The sequence below is a fragment of the Antechinus flavipes genome, chromosome 2 (assembly GCF_016432865.1).
Source record: "Antechinus flavipes isolate AdamAnt ecotype Samford, QLD, Australia chromosome 2, AdamAnt_v2, whole genome shotgun sequence".
Lineage (NCBI taxonomy): Eukaryota > Metazoa > Chordata > Mammalia > Dasyuromorphia > Dasyuridae > Antechinus > Antechinus flavipes.
In genome coordinates, this window is record NC_067399.1 from 420,770,929 (window position 1) to 420,789,707 (window position 18,779).

Sequence of the window (18,779 nt, forward strand, 5' to 3'; positions counted from 1 at the left end):
TTCATTTTTGTCCATCATTTATAGTGCAATTCATTGGAATTGTATTGAAATTGAGTTCTGCTTTTTCTTTCACCTGATGGAAGATACAATAGGATAAGGTAGAAAAAATCCTGCATTTACAGTCAGAGACCTTGACCAACCCTGCTAACTATGTAATGTTGGAAAAGTCATTAATTGCTCTGAACCTTACTTTCCACATCTGTAAAGTGAGGAATAAAGCAAGAGGATCTCTTAAGATCCTTCCCTGTCCTAAATCCCATAATGCATTGTATGTTCTCTCTTCCTGTAGTACCAAAATAAGTCCATTTAATTGGCTAAAGCTAAACACTGGTTTCAGTAATGAATTGTTAAGCTTCATAAAAATGAGTTCAAAGGTCCTCTTATAGTCTCTGAAATTTTGTGATTCTGAAATCCCTATTTCTTTCCAAAAGGAGTAGCCTTTCTGGAATAAGATTGACTTGTGGAGATCAGAAACTCTCAGAAGATTTTTTTGTGGGTTAGCCAGAAAAGCCTGACTTTAGCCAGTTTTCCTCCTCACCTCCCCTAGTCCCTGTGGTTAAACTATATTCCTATCTGATTTCTGTAGCTGCGTTCACACTTGTGAAGAGAAGTCATGTCCGTACGTGACCTGGTGAGCTGTGTAGCTTCTTGCCACACTTTACAATTAGCACCGCGAATGGGGCTGCTTTTCCTGCCACCACCCCCATTTCCCTGAGTCTGGCCATGAGCTGTGTGCCGGAGGCATAGCTGAAGATGCCTCTTGCCCCCTTCCAGTTTCCCATCCTCCTTCCCATCCCTGCTCCCCTAGTGTTTCACTACTGACTTCAGTCCTCTCCAATTTTCTTTTGATTCTTCTCCCCAGAATGGCTTTCGTGTTTCTTGGCTGTCCCTGCTTCCTTCTCACCAACTATTCCCCACGCTTCTGCAGCTAGGATGTGGGGGAACATTGGATGTCCAGAGTTGATTTTCCAGGCAGTGGGCAGGGAGGGGAAGTTATGTGTCTCTTTTATAGTATATCTATCTGTCTTGAGTCTGTGGCTAAACCCCGTGATCTGGAGCAGGCAACTGCTGTGCTTTCCAGTCTTTTCTGGGGTCCCTGAAGTCAGGCTATCAACTTAAGGGAGTCATTAGTTGTTCCCCAGTCAAGACTGTCCAGCCTCCCATAATGTCTCCAAACTGAAACCAGTGCAGGCAACAGTAACCACGTAACGTATTGACTTTGTACTTTCCTCCCAGTTCAGTACAAATGGCAACAATCAGTTGGCTGAGAAGGTCAGATTACGCCTTCGATACGAAGAAGCTAAGAGAAGGTAATTGGTGGCTTGGGGGTGTCTGATATTATAATGTCTATGGTAATGGCTGTTCAGCTTACAGTGTAAAGAGATATGTTTGAAGAGAGATCCATTAATAGGTATAGCCAGTGTTTTAGGGCAAGGAATGGGTTGTAGAAAATCTCAGCCCTGGTGTCTGGTACATATCCCATAGCAAAGTGTGCTTTCAGAGGGCACAGCTTTAGTGACTGAAGGAATTTCATATATTTAGTGTACTTTAACAATTATTCTCCATTGTCACTGATAACATGCAACCTAGACATGCATGCCTGGGAAGCCTGCTGAGTTCTTCATCAGTATGAACAGCTATTCATTCTTGGAATCAAACTCAATTAGATAAGGTTGCTGAGTTGTAATTTTTTTCCCCTCGGGAATAAGGGGTTTTGTAATATTCTAACAAAATCTTAAATGCACAAATTGGAATGGGCTAAATGGGAGTGGTAACATGGGAGAAACAGCCACCTTATCTTCCTGGGAGTAAGCATCCCATGCCTGCTCGTTTCTGTTTTCCATCCTTAGTTCCCTACTTCAAAAAACTCAAATCAGGTATATATCCAGAGTTCAGACTGCCTCTTGTTCTAGGGAACTTGTTTAGAAAAGTGACTCTGAGTACAGTCCACATTTTGCCTGGCTTCCTTCAGATCCCAGCTATAGGAAGCCTTTCCCAATCTCTCTTAATTCTAGTATCTCCCCTGTTATTTCCTGTTTACCTTTTATTAGTATATATTTGTAGTCTCTCCCATTGGATCGTGAGCTCCTCTATAGCAATGGTCATCTCTTACCTTTCTTTGTATTCCCAGTTTTTAGTGCAGTGTCTGACACATAGTAGGTACTTAATAAATATTTATTGACTGATTAACCCAGACATCCCCTGCTTCATGAGAAATGCCTACATGCTTCTGACATTCCATGTATATGGTTAGTTTGGGAAATGGTGGCTGAAAGACTGAAATCATGGCTTAGGCACAATATCACTCCCTGAATCAAGATTGCTGATTGTTTTGTTCTCTCCAGTTACCCCAATACCATTTTAATTGAAAAAGGCAAGAAAGTCTGTATAGGTAAGGAGGGGGAAAGAGGAGCCAAAGAAGCATTTAGAAAGATTCGTTTTAATCTATATAAATGATACCAGGAGGGAGCAAGAGATTACCAACACCATAATACTCTTAGGAAATACATGTAATTAAAGACAAACAGAAGAATTCAACAGATCATGTCTCCACTTTCTTTTTTTCCTATGACACTTTTTCTTCATTGAGTTATAAAGCTAACCTTTATCAGACTGCTGGAACACAAATCACCTTCCCTAAAAATAACTAAGATGAATTTCTAACAATTGTGGAATTTACATTAATTAACAATAAGAATCCCTGCTATGGTGAACTCATGAAAGAACATGAACAACAATAAATGAGCCCAGGAGGAAATGTGTGTTTTTCTCAGTAGGAAACTTTGAAGGCAAGTCATGGTAAACTCCACATCAAAATCATTAAAATAAATCAGGATCTGCCTAAAAGCATTTGATTACATGACTTAATGGGAAGAATCCAAGTCTAGGAGCCAGGAGACCTGAATTTTAGCTTAAAGTTCTCCATTAATTTGCCATGTGGCCTAAGTCAAGACATGTAAGTTCTATGAACTTCAGTCTTATCATCTATCCAATGGGTATAACCATGCCAGTCTTACCCAATCCAAGAGAAGGAGTAAGGATAAAAGGAAATAATACATGAAAGTGCTTGAAAAGGTGAAAACCATACCCCATAGTCAAGTCTTCAGAAACTAGAGCAACTCAGCTCTAGATCCATCATCAAAAGAATAGCAATCAGGAAATGAATTCTTTTGATCAAAGCAATTCATGAAACTACTTGTTAAGACATGGAAAGATTGTGATCCATGTCAGTATTTCAGTAGCAAAGGGGAAGAGTGGAATAGAGGACTGGAGGAGAGAGTGGTACAACTGAAGGAATCATAATGTGGTGTTATACATTGAAGTCATTCCCATGGGGAAGAGAGGACTGAGGAAAGTTTCATGTCAAAAAAGGACAGTTTTTGGTTTGCCTCTATCAAGAACTTCATAAAATAATGCCTGAAAAGTTGCATGTGAATCAATTTAGTGGAAAATTATATCATATCTTCACATTTTTGGAGATGTTTTCTTAGTTCTTTAGCTAACAGTAGATAAGTGTGTGAAAATATTTCTAAAAATTCACTTTCTGCAAGATGTTTCAGGAATGCTTTTCTAGTATAAAATAGATAACCTTGTGTATTTAGTATGGATTTGCTTTGTTCTTTGCTTTTTTCCTTGTTTATATACTGTTTTTTTCCAAATAAAGAATAAGCTCCCTGGGGGCTCAGATTATGTTTTATATTTTCTGTGATCTCTATGGAACCTAGTATAGTATCCTGTGCTACAATACTCACAGTTACTGCTATAGGAATGTGGGTATGTATTCTCAATGAACCTAAAAGTTCTTATAATAATAGTAATAACCGTTGTTTACATAACATCTTAAGATTTACACTGTGCTTCATCAAACTTTATGTCATGTGAAAAGTAGGTCTAACGGAGTGTAATAGGGAGTTATAGAGTACTTGCACAATATACACAATATATACACAAATAATATAAAAGATATCTAGATCAAAATCTAACCAAACAGTAAAAGAAACTGAGTTTGGGCTAATTGTGTTTGTTCAGACAGGTCCTGGGAAAATGTTGATTCTCCCTATTATCAAGATAAGTTATATGAAAATTGATATCCCTTTGACCACCATTTGGGTGAACCAAGTCACGTATCCCAAGACAGCCAACTTCCCACTGTGTTAACCAATCTGAGTTGAGTAGTTACCTCTCAGGAACACTTCCTGTTCAAAGGGCATATGAGCTATGACCCCACCGCCATTAGAGATCTTTGGTTTAAGAGGGCAGCCAAATGACAATCCTTTTATTAATAACCTGTTGACTTTATTAATAAAATGATTAAATTACTCAGAAAAAAAAATCAATGCATGCCAATTGCCAGGCCCCTTCCTTAGTTCAGGACTTGCCCCCAAATACAGAGGGAGACAGACTTTTATTCATTAAAAAAACAATTCAACAAATAAGGAAACAAAACAATTTTAAGTAATCTGATTTCTAATTAGATGAAAGATTAAGGATTTTTCAAGTTGGGAAGAGGATGAACAGGAGCAATTTCTGAATTCAGGAAAAGAGGTATCCTCATTATCCTTAAGTGTCTGTAAACAATCAAAAGAACATGGGAACAATAACTAATTGATCAGTATGGGGTCAGTTTTCAGATAAGATATATGGGTTGCTTAAGATGTACAATTGTGAGAAAACTCTCCTTTCATCAATCTTTGGGTCTAAGTAGGTGTCTGGTCACCGTGACCTAGAGCCTAAAAAGCATATAGAAGTGGTATATCTTCCTAGTTATGTAGAGCTAAGTTCAAACTATACAATAAGGTTTTCTCTCAATTCCTATACTTGAATAAACTTTTCTCATGACAAAATTTGGACTAGACATATAATTGAATAGAAACTATTTCGTTCCATAATTGAGTCACAAAATGAAACCAGCATGGTTCACACAATTTCTACAGTGTTTTCCCAGTCCCCTCAATGCCTTCATCAGTGTACCCTCAAACGGAAAATGAATTCAGACTATAATTCCAAAGCTTCACTATATATGAAATATGTTCTGTTCTTCTCTACCAGAGAGGTCATATATTTATATAAAAGGGGAAAGAGATTAATATAAAAGTCAGGAGACTTGAATTCTAATCCTAGACTTGTGATTAACTACTTCTTTAGCCTAAGGCAATTCTGTTCCTCTCTGTGTATCTTAGTTTCTCAACATGTATAATGAGGGAGTTGGACTAGACTAATGTCTCCAAATGTTTTTTGTTCCATGAACTCTTTCAACAACAACAAAATGTTATAAACCTCCAAAGTAATTTAACATATAGCTCTTAATATTCTTTATATTTGCTGCTTAAGGTAACATTAAAGAATTTTTTCAGGAATCATTAAATGAGAACCATTGGACTAGATGCTCCCTGTAGCTCTAATATTCTGTGATTCTTCTTAGGATTGCCAACCTGAAAATCCAGCTGGCAAAACTGGACAGTGAGGCCTGGCCGGGGGTACTAGACTCTGAGAGGGATCGATTGATTCTCATCAATGAAAAGGAGGAGCTGCTGAAGGAGATGCGGTTCATCAGCCCCCGGAAGTGGACCCAGAGTGAGGTGGAACAGCTGGAGATGGCAAAAAAGCGGCTGGAGGAAGACCTTCAGGCAGCCAGAGATACTCAGAGCAAAGCTCTAACTGAGAGGTAGTCTTAAAGCTAGGGCCAGAAAATCTGGACAAGGAAAAAGCTCAAGTCCTTTTTCCAGGTTCTGTGTTCTAGCTTTCAGTTGCTTTTGCCAATGGGTGCCCCCTGATCTTAAGAAAACCCATTAGGATAAAATCTGAATTTTTGGGCCAATTCTTTATTTTTAAATAATTCACATCAGCCAGCATTTCCAGTGCATTTAACATAGGATTCATTTTACAAAAACTGACTCTCTGCAAAATGTTTCAATTATGCCTCTCTATTGTAAAGTGGGAAATCCTGTTATATTTGGTATGAACTTCATTATTATGTATTTGCTTTGGCCTTTGTTTACATACTAGATTAGACTCATAATTGAATAGAAACTATTTAGTCCATAATTGAGTCACAAGATGGAATCTCTCTATAAATTCCTTGAGAATTGAGATTATCTTTTTATATTTGCTATATTCTCTGTAGCACTTAATATAGTAGTGGGTACATAGTAGACTCTTAGTACTTCTTTGGATGGATGGATGAATATAATACACAACTTGACAACAGCAGATGATGTATCCTGCTTGGTACAATGGTAAATACTAATATAGGGAACAATATAGACATGGGTAAACATATTGCCTAACTAAATGGAGAAAAAGATAGGTATGTCTACATTTAAAAATGTACAGACTGCTATTCTCACAACAGTTCTGTGAGTTAGATATGTAGCACTTTATAGTCATTTTCCCATTCTCCCATTTGTATTTTCTATGGTCATCAAAAAGCTCTACAAGCTAGGTATCAGAAATATAATTATCTATGTTTTATATATGCAACAACTAGAGGTTAAATAACCTTTCCGGGGTCATATGTGATCTCAAATTCAGACCATCTAACCAAATCCAGAGATCCTTGAAAATATATTGCAGAACCTTTCATAGATCTTGACTGCTAAGAGTTCACATTCTATGAGTCCCAAATTCCTTTGAACCACTGATTTCACCCTACCCACCTAAACGTTTTATCAAAACTCTTCATAGGAAGTCAAATTGGTTATGAGAGTTGGATTTCCTCAGTTCATTGCTAAATGAAGGGAGAGCTGATAAGTGGTGAAAAATGATCTAAAGACAAAATGAGAAGGAAAAGAAGCAAAGAGACTGAGTAATTAAGAGTGAAAGGTACTTTAGAGAATCTACTGGGAATCTCATTTAGTGCTAAAGATTCCTTATGCCCCATTTTGAGCTCTTTGTCTTGGACGTAGGAAAACCTTTGTTTCCCACTGACCCCTTTCCAGGGTTCTCAGTTGCACCCTTGCAACCAAACTCAGAAACTACTTTTGGGAGAAAGCCAAGCAACTTCATGGGGAAGGGAGCTTATCACAATCCCTGGCCTGCACCACCTAACAAGGTCATACCATACCCTACTGAAATGTGCCCTGGTCATTTTGCAGGCAGCTTTGAGACAATGTGAGATAGTAGAAGGATTACCAGAGTAGGAAGCAGGAGACTAAGATTCTCATCCTCCCACCTTATAGTAGCTATGTGATTTTGAAGAAATCATTTAATTCCTCTGGACTTTGGTTTGCTCATTTCTAAAATGAGAAAACTGGACTAGATGACCTCTGATGTCCCTTTCAAATCCAGGACTATGGTTAAGGCTGTGTAGGAACCAGTTCACGACCAATTGTTAAATCTTCAGTGTGAGTATTTACACCTCTACAGTACTATAAACCAGGGCTTGATTTATTGTTTTGCTGACTGTCTAGACTTAAGAAAGTGATGGAGAAGATACTGATAATGTAAATGAAACTTAAAGTATGTTTCAAGTATATTTATTTCCTTTTAGAGAGCTGATTGTTAAGCATTTATCAGCACATTCCCTGCTTGTGGTCTTATTATTTTGGACATTTGATTCATAATTTAATTTAACTTCTCTAGGCTTCAATTGTCTTTACTGTAAAAGGAAGGCAATAATATACCAAATGAACTTCACAAGTATAAGCTAGAGTAGATATAATTAGAAAGTAATTGTTCTGGAAAAGAGTTAGAATTTTACTGGACTCTAAGCTCAATCTTAGTCAGCAGTGTGACCTGGTAGCAAAAAAACCATTAATAAGATCTCTACATTAAGGGAGACATGACTTCCAGGAAGAGGTAGCTTGACAGTCCTACCTTCAGGGCCCTTATCAGACCTCATCTGGAATATTGGGTTGAGTTCTGGGCACCAATAATTAAGAAAAACATTATCCAGAAAGAAAGTGTCCAGAGGGAATAATCAGAACAAGTGAAGGTTTTTGAATCTATGATCAGTTGAAGGGAACTGAGCATGTTTAGCCTGGAGAAGGGAAAATTCAGAGAGAAACATGATACATAAGTTCAGGTATTAGGACTGTCATGTGGACTTGTCACTGTTTTGCTTGGTCCAGAGGGCAGAACCAGAAGCAAAAAGGCAAATTTAGGTTTAATGCCAGGAAAATTTTCTTAACAATTAGAAATGTCCAAAAGTAGCATGACCTACTTCAAAAGATAGTGAGTTCTCCTGCCTGAGGTTTTCAAGCAGAGGCTCAAAGACCATTTGTCAGGTATGTTATTGAGGGAATTATTTTCATGGAAGAGCTGGACTGGATGGATAATCACCAAATCTGTGAAGCCATAATGTTTACTATTTCAAAACCATAATAGGAGATCTCCTCTAGTTGTGAAGACTATGCTTCTCAGCAATGTGTATTTGGGAAGTTTTTTTGATTCCCCTATGCTCTACAGTCTAGGGCATAGAAGTCCTCGTCTCAGAGTCTCTTGCTGACCTCTCCACTCTATTTCCCCATCCCATCTGGTGCAGTGCGCTCTGGGCTAGAGAGGTAAGAGTTGCCTTTTTGAAGCAGCTGCTGAGAATGCAATTTAGTGCTTTGGGAAGATAGAATCCTTAGGAGGGAATTAACAACAGAGAAGCCAGACAGCTTATGGAAGGGAGCCGAATGCTGCTGTGAGAAACTTCAAGACAGTTCCCTGGAGGTGGGTGCTCTCTGGACAGCATATTTGCTAACAGAAGCAAGCATCCTCCTGGATGGAACAATTACTATAATAACCCTTCTCTGCCTCCATCATTTTCTCTTTCCTTTCCTTGTTTCCCCATCTTCTTCTTTTCCTCTCTTTCTTCCCTCCATTTCTTTTTCTTTCCTCTTTTTTCTTCCTCTTTTCTTTTCTCCTTCTGTTTTTCCCTACTCTATTTCTTTCTCTACTCCTTCTTCCTCTTCTTTTCTTCTTTCTCTTCCTCCTCATTTTCCTTCTCCCCTTCTCCTTCTTTCTCTTCTTCTTTTCTTTTTCTCTCTCTCCCTCCCTTTTTTCCTTCATTTAATGGTTTTCTTTCTACTCAAGGGAAGATGTGAACTAAATAAACCCTAAGGATCCTAATATATAGCACTTTAAGGTTTGCAAAATGCTTTACAAATGTTATCCTCATAGCAACTCTGGGAGGTAGGTGCTATCATTATGCTCATTTTACAGATGAGGAAACTGAATCAGAGGTTAAGCAAAAGTCAGAAAGACAGATAGACAAAGACATAAGGATAGGCTGGTAGGGCAAGATCCCAAGCCTATAATGTCTGCCAGATTGGTAGACCTCACTCAGACACCAATTCACTTACTTCACTTAATAAGGCATGACTCTCTAGCCAGAATAATGGAAGAGAATGGCTCCATCTTCATTGCTGAAAGTCCCATAAGAAGGGCTAAATTGCAGAATAGCAATAACCTAGTTCTGACTTAGGTTCTCACACTCTGACCTTGATTCTTACCTTGCTTTCAGTGATTGATATTTGGGGATTTTGTGTGTTTCTGGCCACCTGTTGTGCATGAAGCATTGTGGAGAAAAACTATGTGGCTTAAATAAGAGCCTCTGAGGGAGTGAGAGTCACACCCACAAAAGGGCATTCCTGTGATCGTAAATTCTAGGGGTTCTCTAAAAGCTTCAGTGACTAGAGAGTTCTAATTCTGTAAGCAGCCCGCTGAGGCCTCTAATTTGGCCTATGTTTCTCATTTGGAATCTGATGCAATTAACTTTGGCTTTTCTCTCGTGGATGAGAGGATGCTCAGGAGTGTCTCAGAGAGTAGACATTGAGAACACAGCTCCTTGTTGACCTCAGCAATCATCCCCTTTCTAAAACATCTCACTAGTGGATCGTTGAGGGATCTCTCAATGTCTTCTGTTCTGCTGATATTAAAGAATTTCATTCATAAAGGTTTCTATCTGCCTCAAATGCTGCCAATTACTAAAGCCCCAGGCATGCATTTTCACTGAGCTCCAGTCGGCCTCCTTTAGCAGAAAATGGTCAGAGAGGTCACTGAGTAGAGTGGTCCTTGGAGGTCCTCATTTGCTAAGGGGAAGCCTGCCACCGACCCTGCACACTGGCTCTGATTGTCCCTTCTCTTAATTGCCCTCCATTAGAATGTTCCACTGTATTGTTTCTCCAGCCACCTCCACCTCTCTGTGGGGTTTTCTATATAGCAAGTTTTGTTCTTTTTTGTTTTATTTTGTTTTGGTTTGTTTTGTGGGCTTGTTCTTTGAGGCTTGGTTTTGCTGGGATTTGTTGGTTTTCCCTGACACTGAGAAGCTGAACGGGTTCATTAATGTTAGTTCTCTTTCAGAGGCTGAGCCGCAGCCTGGGCTCCCCAGCTTATCTCTTGATCCCTGACAGGGGCCTGGTGATCAGGCCGCAAGGGGCAGCAAGTGGAGGGAAGCCCTCACTGGCACAGATGGCAGCAGATGACAGCAGTGCTTCCAGAGCCGGTAGCAGGCTGTGCTCTTGACAAGAAGCAGTGCAACACGTTCCCTCCGTATTTTTTAATTATCAGGGTTTTCCTCAGAGCAGATGCAGCTTTGCATGCACTGGAGAATAATAGACTGTCACGACCCAGGAGAGTCCCACTTTCATTTGTGACAATGAATCTGTTTTTACTTGATTTTTGAATGGCCCTTCCTAATTGGACCTCCAGAAACGAGTCGTTGGCATAATTGCAGAAGGGTTGAAAACCTCCAAACTCTGGGGGATTCTGGAGAGCCCATCTGTAAACTGGAGGAACAGATGGAAATTGGGTGGGGTTTCCAAAGAGTTGGAGAGAACCCCAGTCTTCATTGGAATTTAGACAGAGAGCTGGAAAATACTTCTATTTTCTAAATGATCCTTCAGGAATAGAGAGAGATTGAGCTTCCTTGTTTACTTGCTACTCTTTGGATTCAGAATCTCACAAATACTTAAATCCACTAAGAGGGGTGTGTGTGTGTGTGTGTGTGAGAGAGAGAGAGAGAGAGAGATGGAAGTGAGAGGGGTCAGTCAGAAGTGGGAGAACATTCTTTTTTTCTCCTTTTCTGAGACAGTGAGGTAACTGTTAAGAGACAATATGGTAGATAAAGGACTGGCCTCAGAATGGGAAAGTTTGTCTTAGCCCTGATGTGTCCTATGAACCCGGTAAATTCTCTGAATTTCTTGGTGGCATCAGGATACTATGATTACATATGTGGCAGACCAATTATTCTTTGTGTGAGCAGATGCAATTGCAACCCTGGGAGTTCCCCCCCATCAGTGGAATATCATCAGGTTTTTGTTGTAGTTCAGTCATTTCAATCATGTCCAGCTCTTTGTGACTTCATTTAGGGTTTTCATGGGGAAGATTCTGGGAGTGGTTTGCCATTTGCTTTTTCAGATCATTTTACAGCTGAGGAAAGTGAGGCAAACAGAGTTAAGGAACTTGACCAGGATCACATCGCTAGTGTCTGAGCATGGAATTCAAGTTTTTCTGATCTCAGGCCCGGTACTCCACTCACTACACCACCTCAGTGTTATTGTTGAGAAAGCTTTCTGGGTTATTTTATGAGGGAAGTGAAAAGATATGCTAGTGCCTCAATTTACTGCCTTCTGATTTGTTTTCAACAGGCTGAAGTTAAACAGTAAGAGAAATCAATTGGTGCGAGAACTAGAAGAAACTACGAGGCTGGTTGCAAGTCTCTATGTCCAGCTGAAAAGGTGAGCATTTGGTAGCAGTCTGATTGACCTCCTAGGGTTTAAAGGCGGGCTTCAGAAAACTGTCAGACCCTAAGTCTGCCCCACTGCCTGTAGCTTTGGAGGGAGGGTCCAGAGCTGCAGAGTCTCTCATGCTTTCTGTGGTCTCCTTGCAGCCTCTCCAGCAGCATGCAGTCCCTGTCCTCTGGCAGCAGCCCTGGCTCACTCACATCCAGCCGGGGTTCCCTGGCAGCATCCAGCTTGGACTCTTCCACCTCAGCCAGCTTGACGGACCTCTACTATGATCCATTGGACCAGCTGGATACTGAGCTCCAGAGCAAAGTGGAATTCCTGCTTATGGAGGGGGCTACTGGCTTCCGGCCCTCCGGCTACATCACCACTATCCATGAGAATGAGGTGGTAAAGACTCAGAAAGCTGAGGCAGCCAGCCGCCTTCAGGCCCTCCGGTCTCTGTCTGGCACTCCCAAGTCTATGACTTCACTCTCCCCTCGATCCTCCCTTTCTTCCCCATCCCCACCCTGCTCCCCTCTGGTCATCGATCCCCTCTTAGCAGGAGATGCTTTCCTGAGCTCCTTGGACTTTGAAGATCCAGAGTTAAATGTAAACTTTTCTGAACTCAACCTTGGTAGCGGCAGTGGAAATGGTTACCGGCTGGAGGAACCCGGAGGGGAAGACAAGCAGCTTTGTCAAGGTAGAGCCTTCCCTATAGGCTTCCCCACAGAGACCTTGATAATTCTGAAAGGCATTGCCCCAGGACTTAACTGAAATATTTAGCTTCCAAAAAATGTCTTCTCAGACCTCTTTACTATCTGTTCTGCAATCTCAGCTAGTCACTTAGAAAACTGAAGCCAGATCCTGTCCCACAAAAATAGAATACATTTTTTCCTCCTTCCCTTCTGTTATGAACACTGTGCAAAGGAAAGTTGCATCCAACCATGCCATCATAACTGGGCTGTGGGGACTTAGTGATATAGATGATAGCTATCTATATATATATAAGGCTTTTATGCCCTCTTGTCCCTAGTTACTCAGAAACCTGTGGCATCTATTAGCTGCCCACATTTACCACCCATATTCATGACTCCAAGGCCCTGACAAAAGAGGCAAGAGTCTAGCTGCCCCAAATCTTCCTTCTGACTGAGCATAGCAGTTCTTAGTCACTGCATAAACAATGAAATAAGTGGGGCAGAGGTTCTTAACCTTTTTTGTGTCATGGATCGCCTTTGGCAGTCTGATGAAACTATGGTCCCCTTTTCAGAATACTGGGTTTTTTTGCTTTGTTTGTTTGTTTTTTATTTTTCTGAGGCAATTGGAGTTAAGTGACTTGCTCAGGGTCACACAGCTAGGAAATGTTAAATGTCTGAGGTCAGATTTGAACTCAGGTCATCCTGCCTTCAGGGCCGGCACTCTACCTACCATCTGGCTGCCCCATACTATTCTTTTAAAATGCATAAAATAAATGGGCTTACAAAAGAAACAAATTATATAAAAATAAAGGTGTGATTTTTTTTTTTTAAATCTAAATTCCTGCACATAGATTTCAAAGACTCTTTGAAGGTTAAAAATGCATGAATCACATATTCTCAAGGAATGTGTTTCTCAGACCTTTATTTGGTGCTAGGCCAGCTAGCCCCAGCACAGTGCTTGCACATCAGAAACAAAGAAAGGCTGTCAGTCAGCCCTCAAAAACTTATTAAGCTCCTTCTAGGTATCTGTAGTCCTATACCAGGGGTTTAAGATGCTAGATAAAGAATAGACAATGGTTCCTGTTCTTCAAGGCACTTAACTCTCCAGAAATTCTCTACCTACAGAGGGAATGGCCTGCTTATAGGATAGGGTCAGAAGCAATCAGAACTTATTTTATCCTTAAGGCAAATACAACCGCAGGAACAAATGTAAATTCAATTAATACTGACCCTACCTTATAAGGAAAAAGGGTAAAGAATAAGGAAAGGATACACCAGTAATAGGAAGCCCTGGTGGGTCAATTCCTGGCATTCAATCAAAGCTAGAATATCATTGCTGCCCACCAGCCCTGTGCCTGAAGTAGCTAGATAGATGTGAGCAGAGTATATCCCTTACTGCTTAAAGAAGGGAATATTTTAGATAAATAAAAAGCAAATACTTCTTTAATACAGCAATGGTAAGCTGAATGAAATCTTTTACTCTGAGGTAGTCCAACTGCAGATATAAAGAGGTTAAAGAAGGATCTAGACAAATCTGTGGATATAAATTCTAAAATGCAAAGATTCTTAACCTCAGGTTTGTGAACTTATTTGTTGCAGGGGTTTTTAAAAATGCATATTTTGAAAGCTGTTCCACTAGAATTACTTTGTAATCATGTACATTTTATTTTATGCATTTAAGAGCATTATTTTGAGAAAGAGTACATGGACTTCCCCAGACTACTCAAAGGGTCTGTGAAAGGGACCCCCACTATGATAAGAATTATTCAGTTAAGCTAGAAATATCCAGGACATAGCATCACAAAAGGCAGCTCTGATGTTGATCCACAAACTTCCTTGGAGTCACTGTCAGTCAGAATGTGAGGCTTAATGAACCATTGGTCTGAGAGCAGTTTTCCTTGTGTTCGTGGGAATGTTCTTATGGGGAGGTCCCTTGTTAGTGGCATTGGGGCTGGTGGCAGGAGCTAGGCACTCAGCTGCTAAGCAGGTTAAGTGATTAGTACCGCTGTTAAGTCAGCAGACAGAATAATCTCTCTAAGTGGTTTAGGGGAGAAGGGGAAGACCTGACTAGCTTTATGATGCCAGCTCTTGATCCCTCCTGTATGACTGATTGTGGAAGAATTAGACCTCATAACTATATTTGCCATGGGGTGGGAAAATAGTAAAATAAATAGTAATAATAATAACAATATAATTGTATTATGTATCATATGCAGTGATATATACTATGCAAATATATGTAAGTATATATTTATATAAGACAAATATATTATATGTTTAATATTTATAGGTAATATATTTTACCCATTACTTATTAAAAATAAAGGAAACCTATACACTGTCTTCAGGGCAGATGGTACAGTGAATAGAATGCCAAGCCTGGATCCAAGAAGACTCTTCTTGAGTTCAAATCTGGCCTCAGATATTTACTAGCTGTGTGATTCTGAGCTGATCATTTAACTCTGCCTCATCTTTAAAATGAGCTGGAGGAGGAAATGGCAAACTGCTGCAATATCTTTGCCAGTATTTTTGTGGAATCATAGAGTTGGACACTACTGAAATAACTGTACAACAAAAATACATTGTTTTAATGGACAGCAACTTTAGAAGAATGTCTCTTAGTATCATCCAACAGGCCTTCCCCTTCTCTTCCCCAATTGCCTTCACAATTAAGACACCATAATTGACTGCCAGACCCACACTGTTTTCTTGGTTCAATGTTAAGACTGTTAAGATAGACATAGTTGGTATTCAGCATTTATTCTAATTACTAGGCCAAATTCAAGATACTTGGAGACCTTTTCCCAAATGACCTGGTGAGTGACAACTTCAAAGAATCAGGGGGGAAAAGGGGTTAAATCAGTGGATTGAACAGGCCCAAACAACAGGTTAAGTTTAAATCTGTGCCTTTCCGCATTTTGCTATGCCCCAGGAATTTGATTATTGCTGTTCTACTGCAAGGTGTTATGAAGTTTGAAGAAGTAATTCTTTAACATTAACTCTTTATATTAACCAGTAATATCTTTAGAATGAGTGATCTAGGGAAATTCAATTAAGAGCCTACTTTGTGCAAAGCATTATTCTAGATACCAGCATACGAAGACAAAAAAGGAAAAACAGACCCTGCCTTTTTTTAAAGGAGAAAGGGAAATGGGAAAGAGAAAACAAGAATCTCCTCCCATCCTCAAGATTATGTCATAAATATCAAGGTTTTTGCCTCAATATTTCATGTTTATTTAGTGCTTTAAAATATATAAAACACTTAAAAATTATGTGAGGGAGACAGTAAAAATATTATTTCTAGATAAAAAAGCTTAAGAAAAAATGGAATGATGGATAGAGTTTCCCTCAAAATGTTGAAGACTAGGTTCAAATCTTTAATCATATAATAAATATGTATCCTTTGGCAAATCAGATAGTCTTTCAATGCTCTAGGCAGCTTTCTCTGACCCTTAAATTGCCTTAAAAGTCTTGACCTACTTTAATAGAGGATACTTCTTCTTCTGGGAATGCCTGATATCAATAAAATACCAGGATCAGTCCCTAACCCTACAGATAAGGAAATGTCAGCTCAGCCCTGTGTAGGATCATGAAAATCATCTGGGTCAGAACTGGGATTCAAATACAGGTCTCTCTTGACATTAAAACCAAATCTCTTTCCATTATACCAAACTGCCTCTCAGAGACTACTTGGGAATTATTTTTTATTTGATTTGATTTTCTTGGGGATCAGTGAGAGGACAAGTCTCTTAGGGATACATGTTGCCTAAATATGATATTTCCTCAACCTTAAGCTCCTTGAGGAGAGGGACTATAATGTTTTTGTCTTGTGTGCCCAGCACAGTGCCGTCACATATTAGACATACAATGACTGCCTATTGATTGATTCTTTTTCTCTTCCTCCTAAATCAGGTTCTAATGTGGCCAGAGGACCAGTCCTGAAAGTAGCCTGTGTATCAGCAGCAGTATCAGACGAGTCGGTAGCAGGAGATAGTGGTGTGTACGAGGCTTCCGGGCAGAGGTAACAATCTGTATTCTTGCTGTCTTTCTGCCTTGGGTCATTAAGCACAAGGAGGGTAGGAGCCAAAACCTTGCAATCATCTGGATATGATAGTGCTATGCATTAATGGTTAGGGTTTTTAACCATGGTGATTTGACAAAGATGCAGTCCTGATCCTGGTCTTGGACCTCTAACCTCAGAAGATCTTATGTTCAAGAGCTATGTATTTGTTGTAGGAAAAAACGGGCCAAGGACTTTGAAAATGAGGAGAAATATCAGCTTTATGAGGTCACCCATTTATCTGAATATGAGTTTTTAAACATCCTACAGCTATAGAGAAAAAAATTGAGGAAGTAAAACCCTATTCCCTGAACTTTTTTCACAGATGAGCACTGGGACCATTCATTAAAACCTAATCCTTGGCTTCCCTAAGAAGTGGGGCTCCAAGTGGTGTTATGGGAGGTGAACACAAAATTTCATTGTTATATTAGTTTATTTACATTTTAATTGAGATCTTTTGATTTTATATAATCTTTATTTCCATATATATACTTCCCTATCTAGAAAGGTATCCCTGCAACAAATAATAAAAGAGAGGGTTGTGGGAAGGGGGAAGGCAAAGTAATTCAGCAAAACAAACCAACCCATCAAATGTAACTGACAAACTGACAGCATGTGCAGTATTTCCACTCTACAAAGAAAGGAGGAAGATTATTTTTTTTCCCTTCTTCAGGACTGAGCCTGGTCACTATAATTAAATGTTATAATTAATACTGGCTTGTTATTTTTTCTTTTACTAATTACATTTGATTTTACAAACATCTTATTGATGCTTTTATTGTTATATCATAGCCACTTCTAGAATCGCCCTCCCTAATAACAAAGACAGTACGTTTTGTTAAAGCAAAGAACGTCGATATTGTAAGCAGGTCTGACAATGAGGTCAATATTCCACTTTAGTATGTATGCTCCCACCTCTCTGAAGAGCCGGGGTGTTGTGTTTTATTCCCTAGTCTCTCAGACCTTTGTTGGTTTTGGTCATTATGCAAAACGCTCTACTTCTACTTTTATCACTCTATATCACTTTATGCAGTGCTTTCCTCATTCATCATTTCTTACTGCCCCATAGTATTGTATTATATTCAAATACCATAAATATTTTTCAGTTATTCCCCATCACTAGTTCATTTAAAAATGCACATAACTGTCCTTATATTTCCTGTTGGGAGCTGTATAAATCCTGATTTTTTTTCTCTTTTTTGTTGCCTTTCAGATTAGGTACTTCAGAAGCTACTGTGTTTGACAGTGATGAGTTGGAGGCCATAGGAGCTGCCAGAATTCAGATTGCTCTGAAGTAAGGACTGGGAAAAAGGGCAAAGGAATAGGGAAGTCCAGTTTTGAGATATCTATTAATTGTTCATACTCTCTATACTTTACATTTGTACTTTTCACATTTGTTTCATAGGATTCTTAGAACCACTTTAGGAGGGAGGTAGGACAGGTATGGTTCTCTCCTTTTGACAGAAAAAGAAATAGACACACAGACCAGGTGATTTGCCAGGGTTGCATAGAAAGTAAATGCCAGCACCAAACCTCTAACCCAGTCCTCAAACTTCCAAGACTGTTTTTTCCATTATGCTACTTTGTGTTCCCTTTTTATAAAACAAGTAAAAATCTAATATGTCCTCATATCTTTGAAGCTTTCCTCCTAGCCTGGTCCCTTACTTATCACTGTAATAATCCTTTTGATAACTGTATATTTGTGGAACTTTTCTTGATGGTTGACTCCAGGATACTCTTACCTCCCTGAACTCAAGCCTCTTCTGTTTCAAAGGTGCTTAATCTCAACTTTGCAGAATTATCTTATTCAAAGCTACTTCTAAACACATGCAAATAACTCTTTGAGCATGCTTTCTGAAGTCTTACATCTTATCCTTCAACTTGCATATCTCCTCAACCATATTAAAATTGGTCTGTAATGAGCACCTTGACCTGGGAATACACCTATGGTTCAAGGATGGGGCTTATCCCGTAATCTGTTGCTGCAGTTGGAATCTTAGCAGTAGAGGGAGCTCTCAGACTAGTCTCACTGCTTTTGAGGATTCCTGTGGTAGAGAAGAGCAGGTAGACCCAACTCAATCGCCCATTAAGTAGGAGTTTTATATAAATACATGTAAATGTGCACACCTACATACATTGTACTTGCCTCCAAAAACAACTTGTGATAAATGAAATAAGAACTATTACAACTTAATTTTAAGCTCTGAGTTTTCTGGAAGCTAAAGCAAAAAAAAAAACAAAAAACATTTCATTATATTATTTCATTGAAAAAGAAGCGAACCAATTCTTCTGGGTAGAGAGGAGGAAAAAACTTCTTCCTTACCTTGAAGTCACAGAATCCTAGAATCATAGAACTTTAGAAGGCATGAAAAG

At 39.3% G+C, this 18,779-nt stretch overlaps 1 protein-coding gene across 4 annotated transcripts in view; it reads left to right on the top strand.

The window, feature by feature from the left end:
• Positions 1-18,779, top strand: part of WWC1 (WW and C2 domain containing 1) — a 146,880-nt gene that overhangs the window by 101,332 nt on the left and 26,769 nt on the right. For all 4 annotated transcript variants that reach the window (XM_051978870.1, XM_051978869.1, XM_051978868.1 and 1 more), the window contains exons 8-13: positions 1,237-1,310; positions 5,423-5,665; positions 11,574-11,663; positions 11,816-12,351; positions 16,259-16,367; positions 17,620-17,700. In XM_051978870.1, the coding sequence (XP_051834830.1) occupies positions 1,237-1,310; positions 5,423-5,665; positions 11,574-11,663; positions 11,816-12,351; positions 16,259-16,367; positions 17,620-17,700 (1,133 nt within the window). The remainder of the gene's footprint in view (positions 1-1,236; positions 1,311-5,422; positions 5,666-11,573; positions 11,664-11,815; positions 12,352-16,258; positions 16,368-17,619; positions 17,701-18,779) is intronic.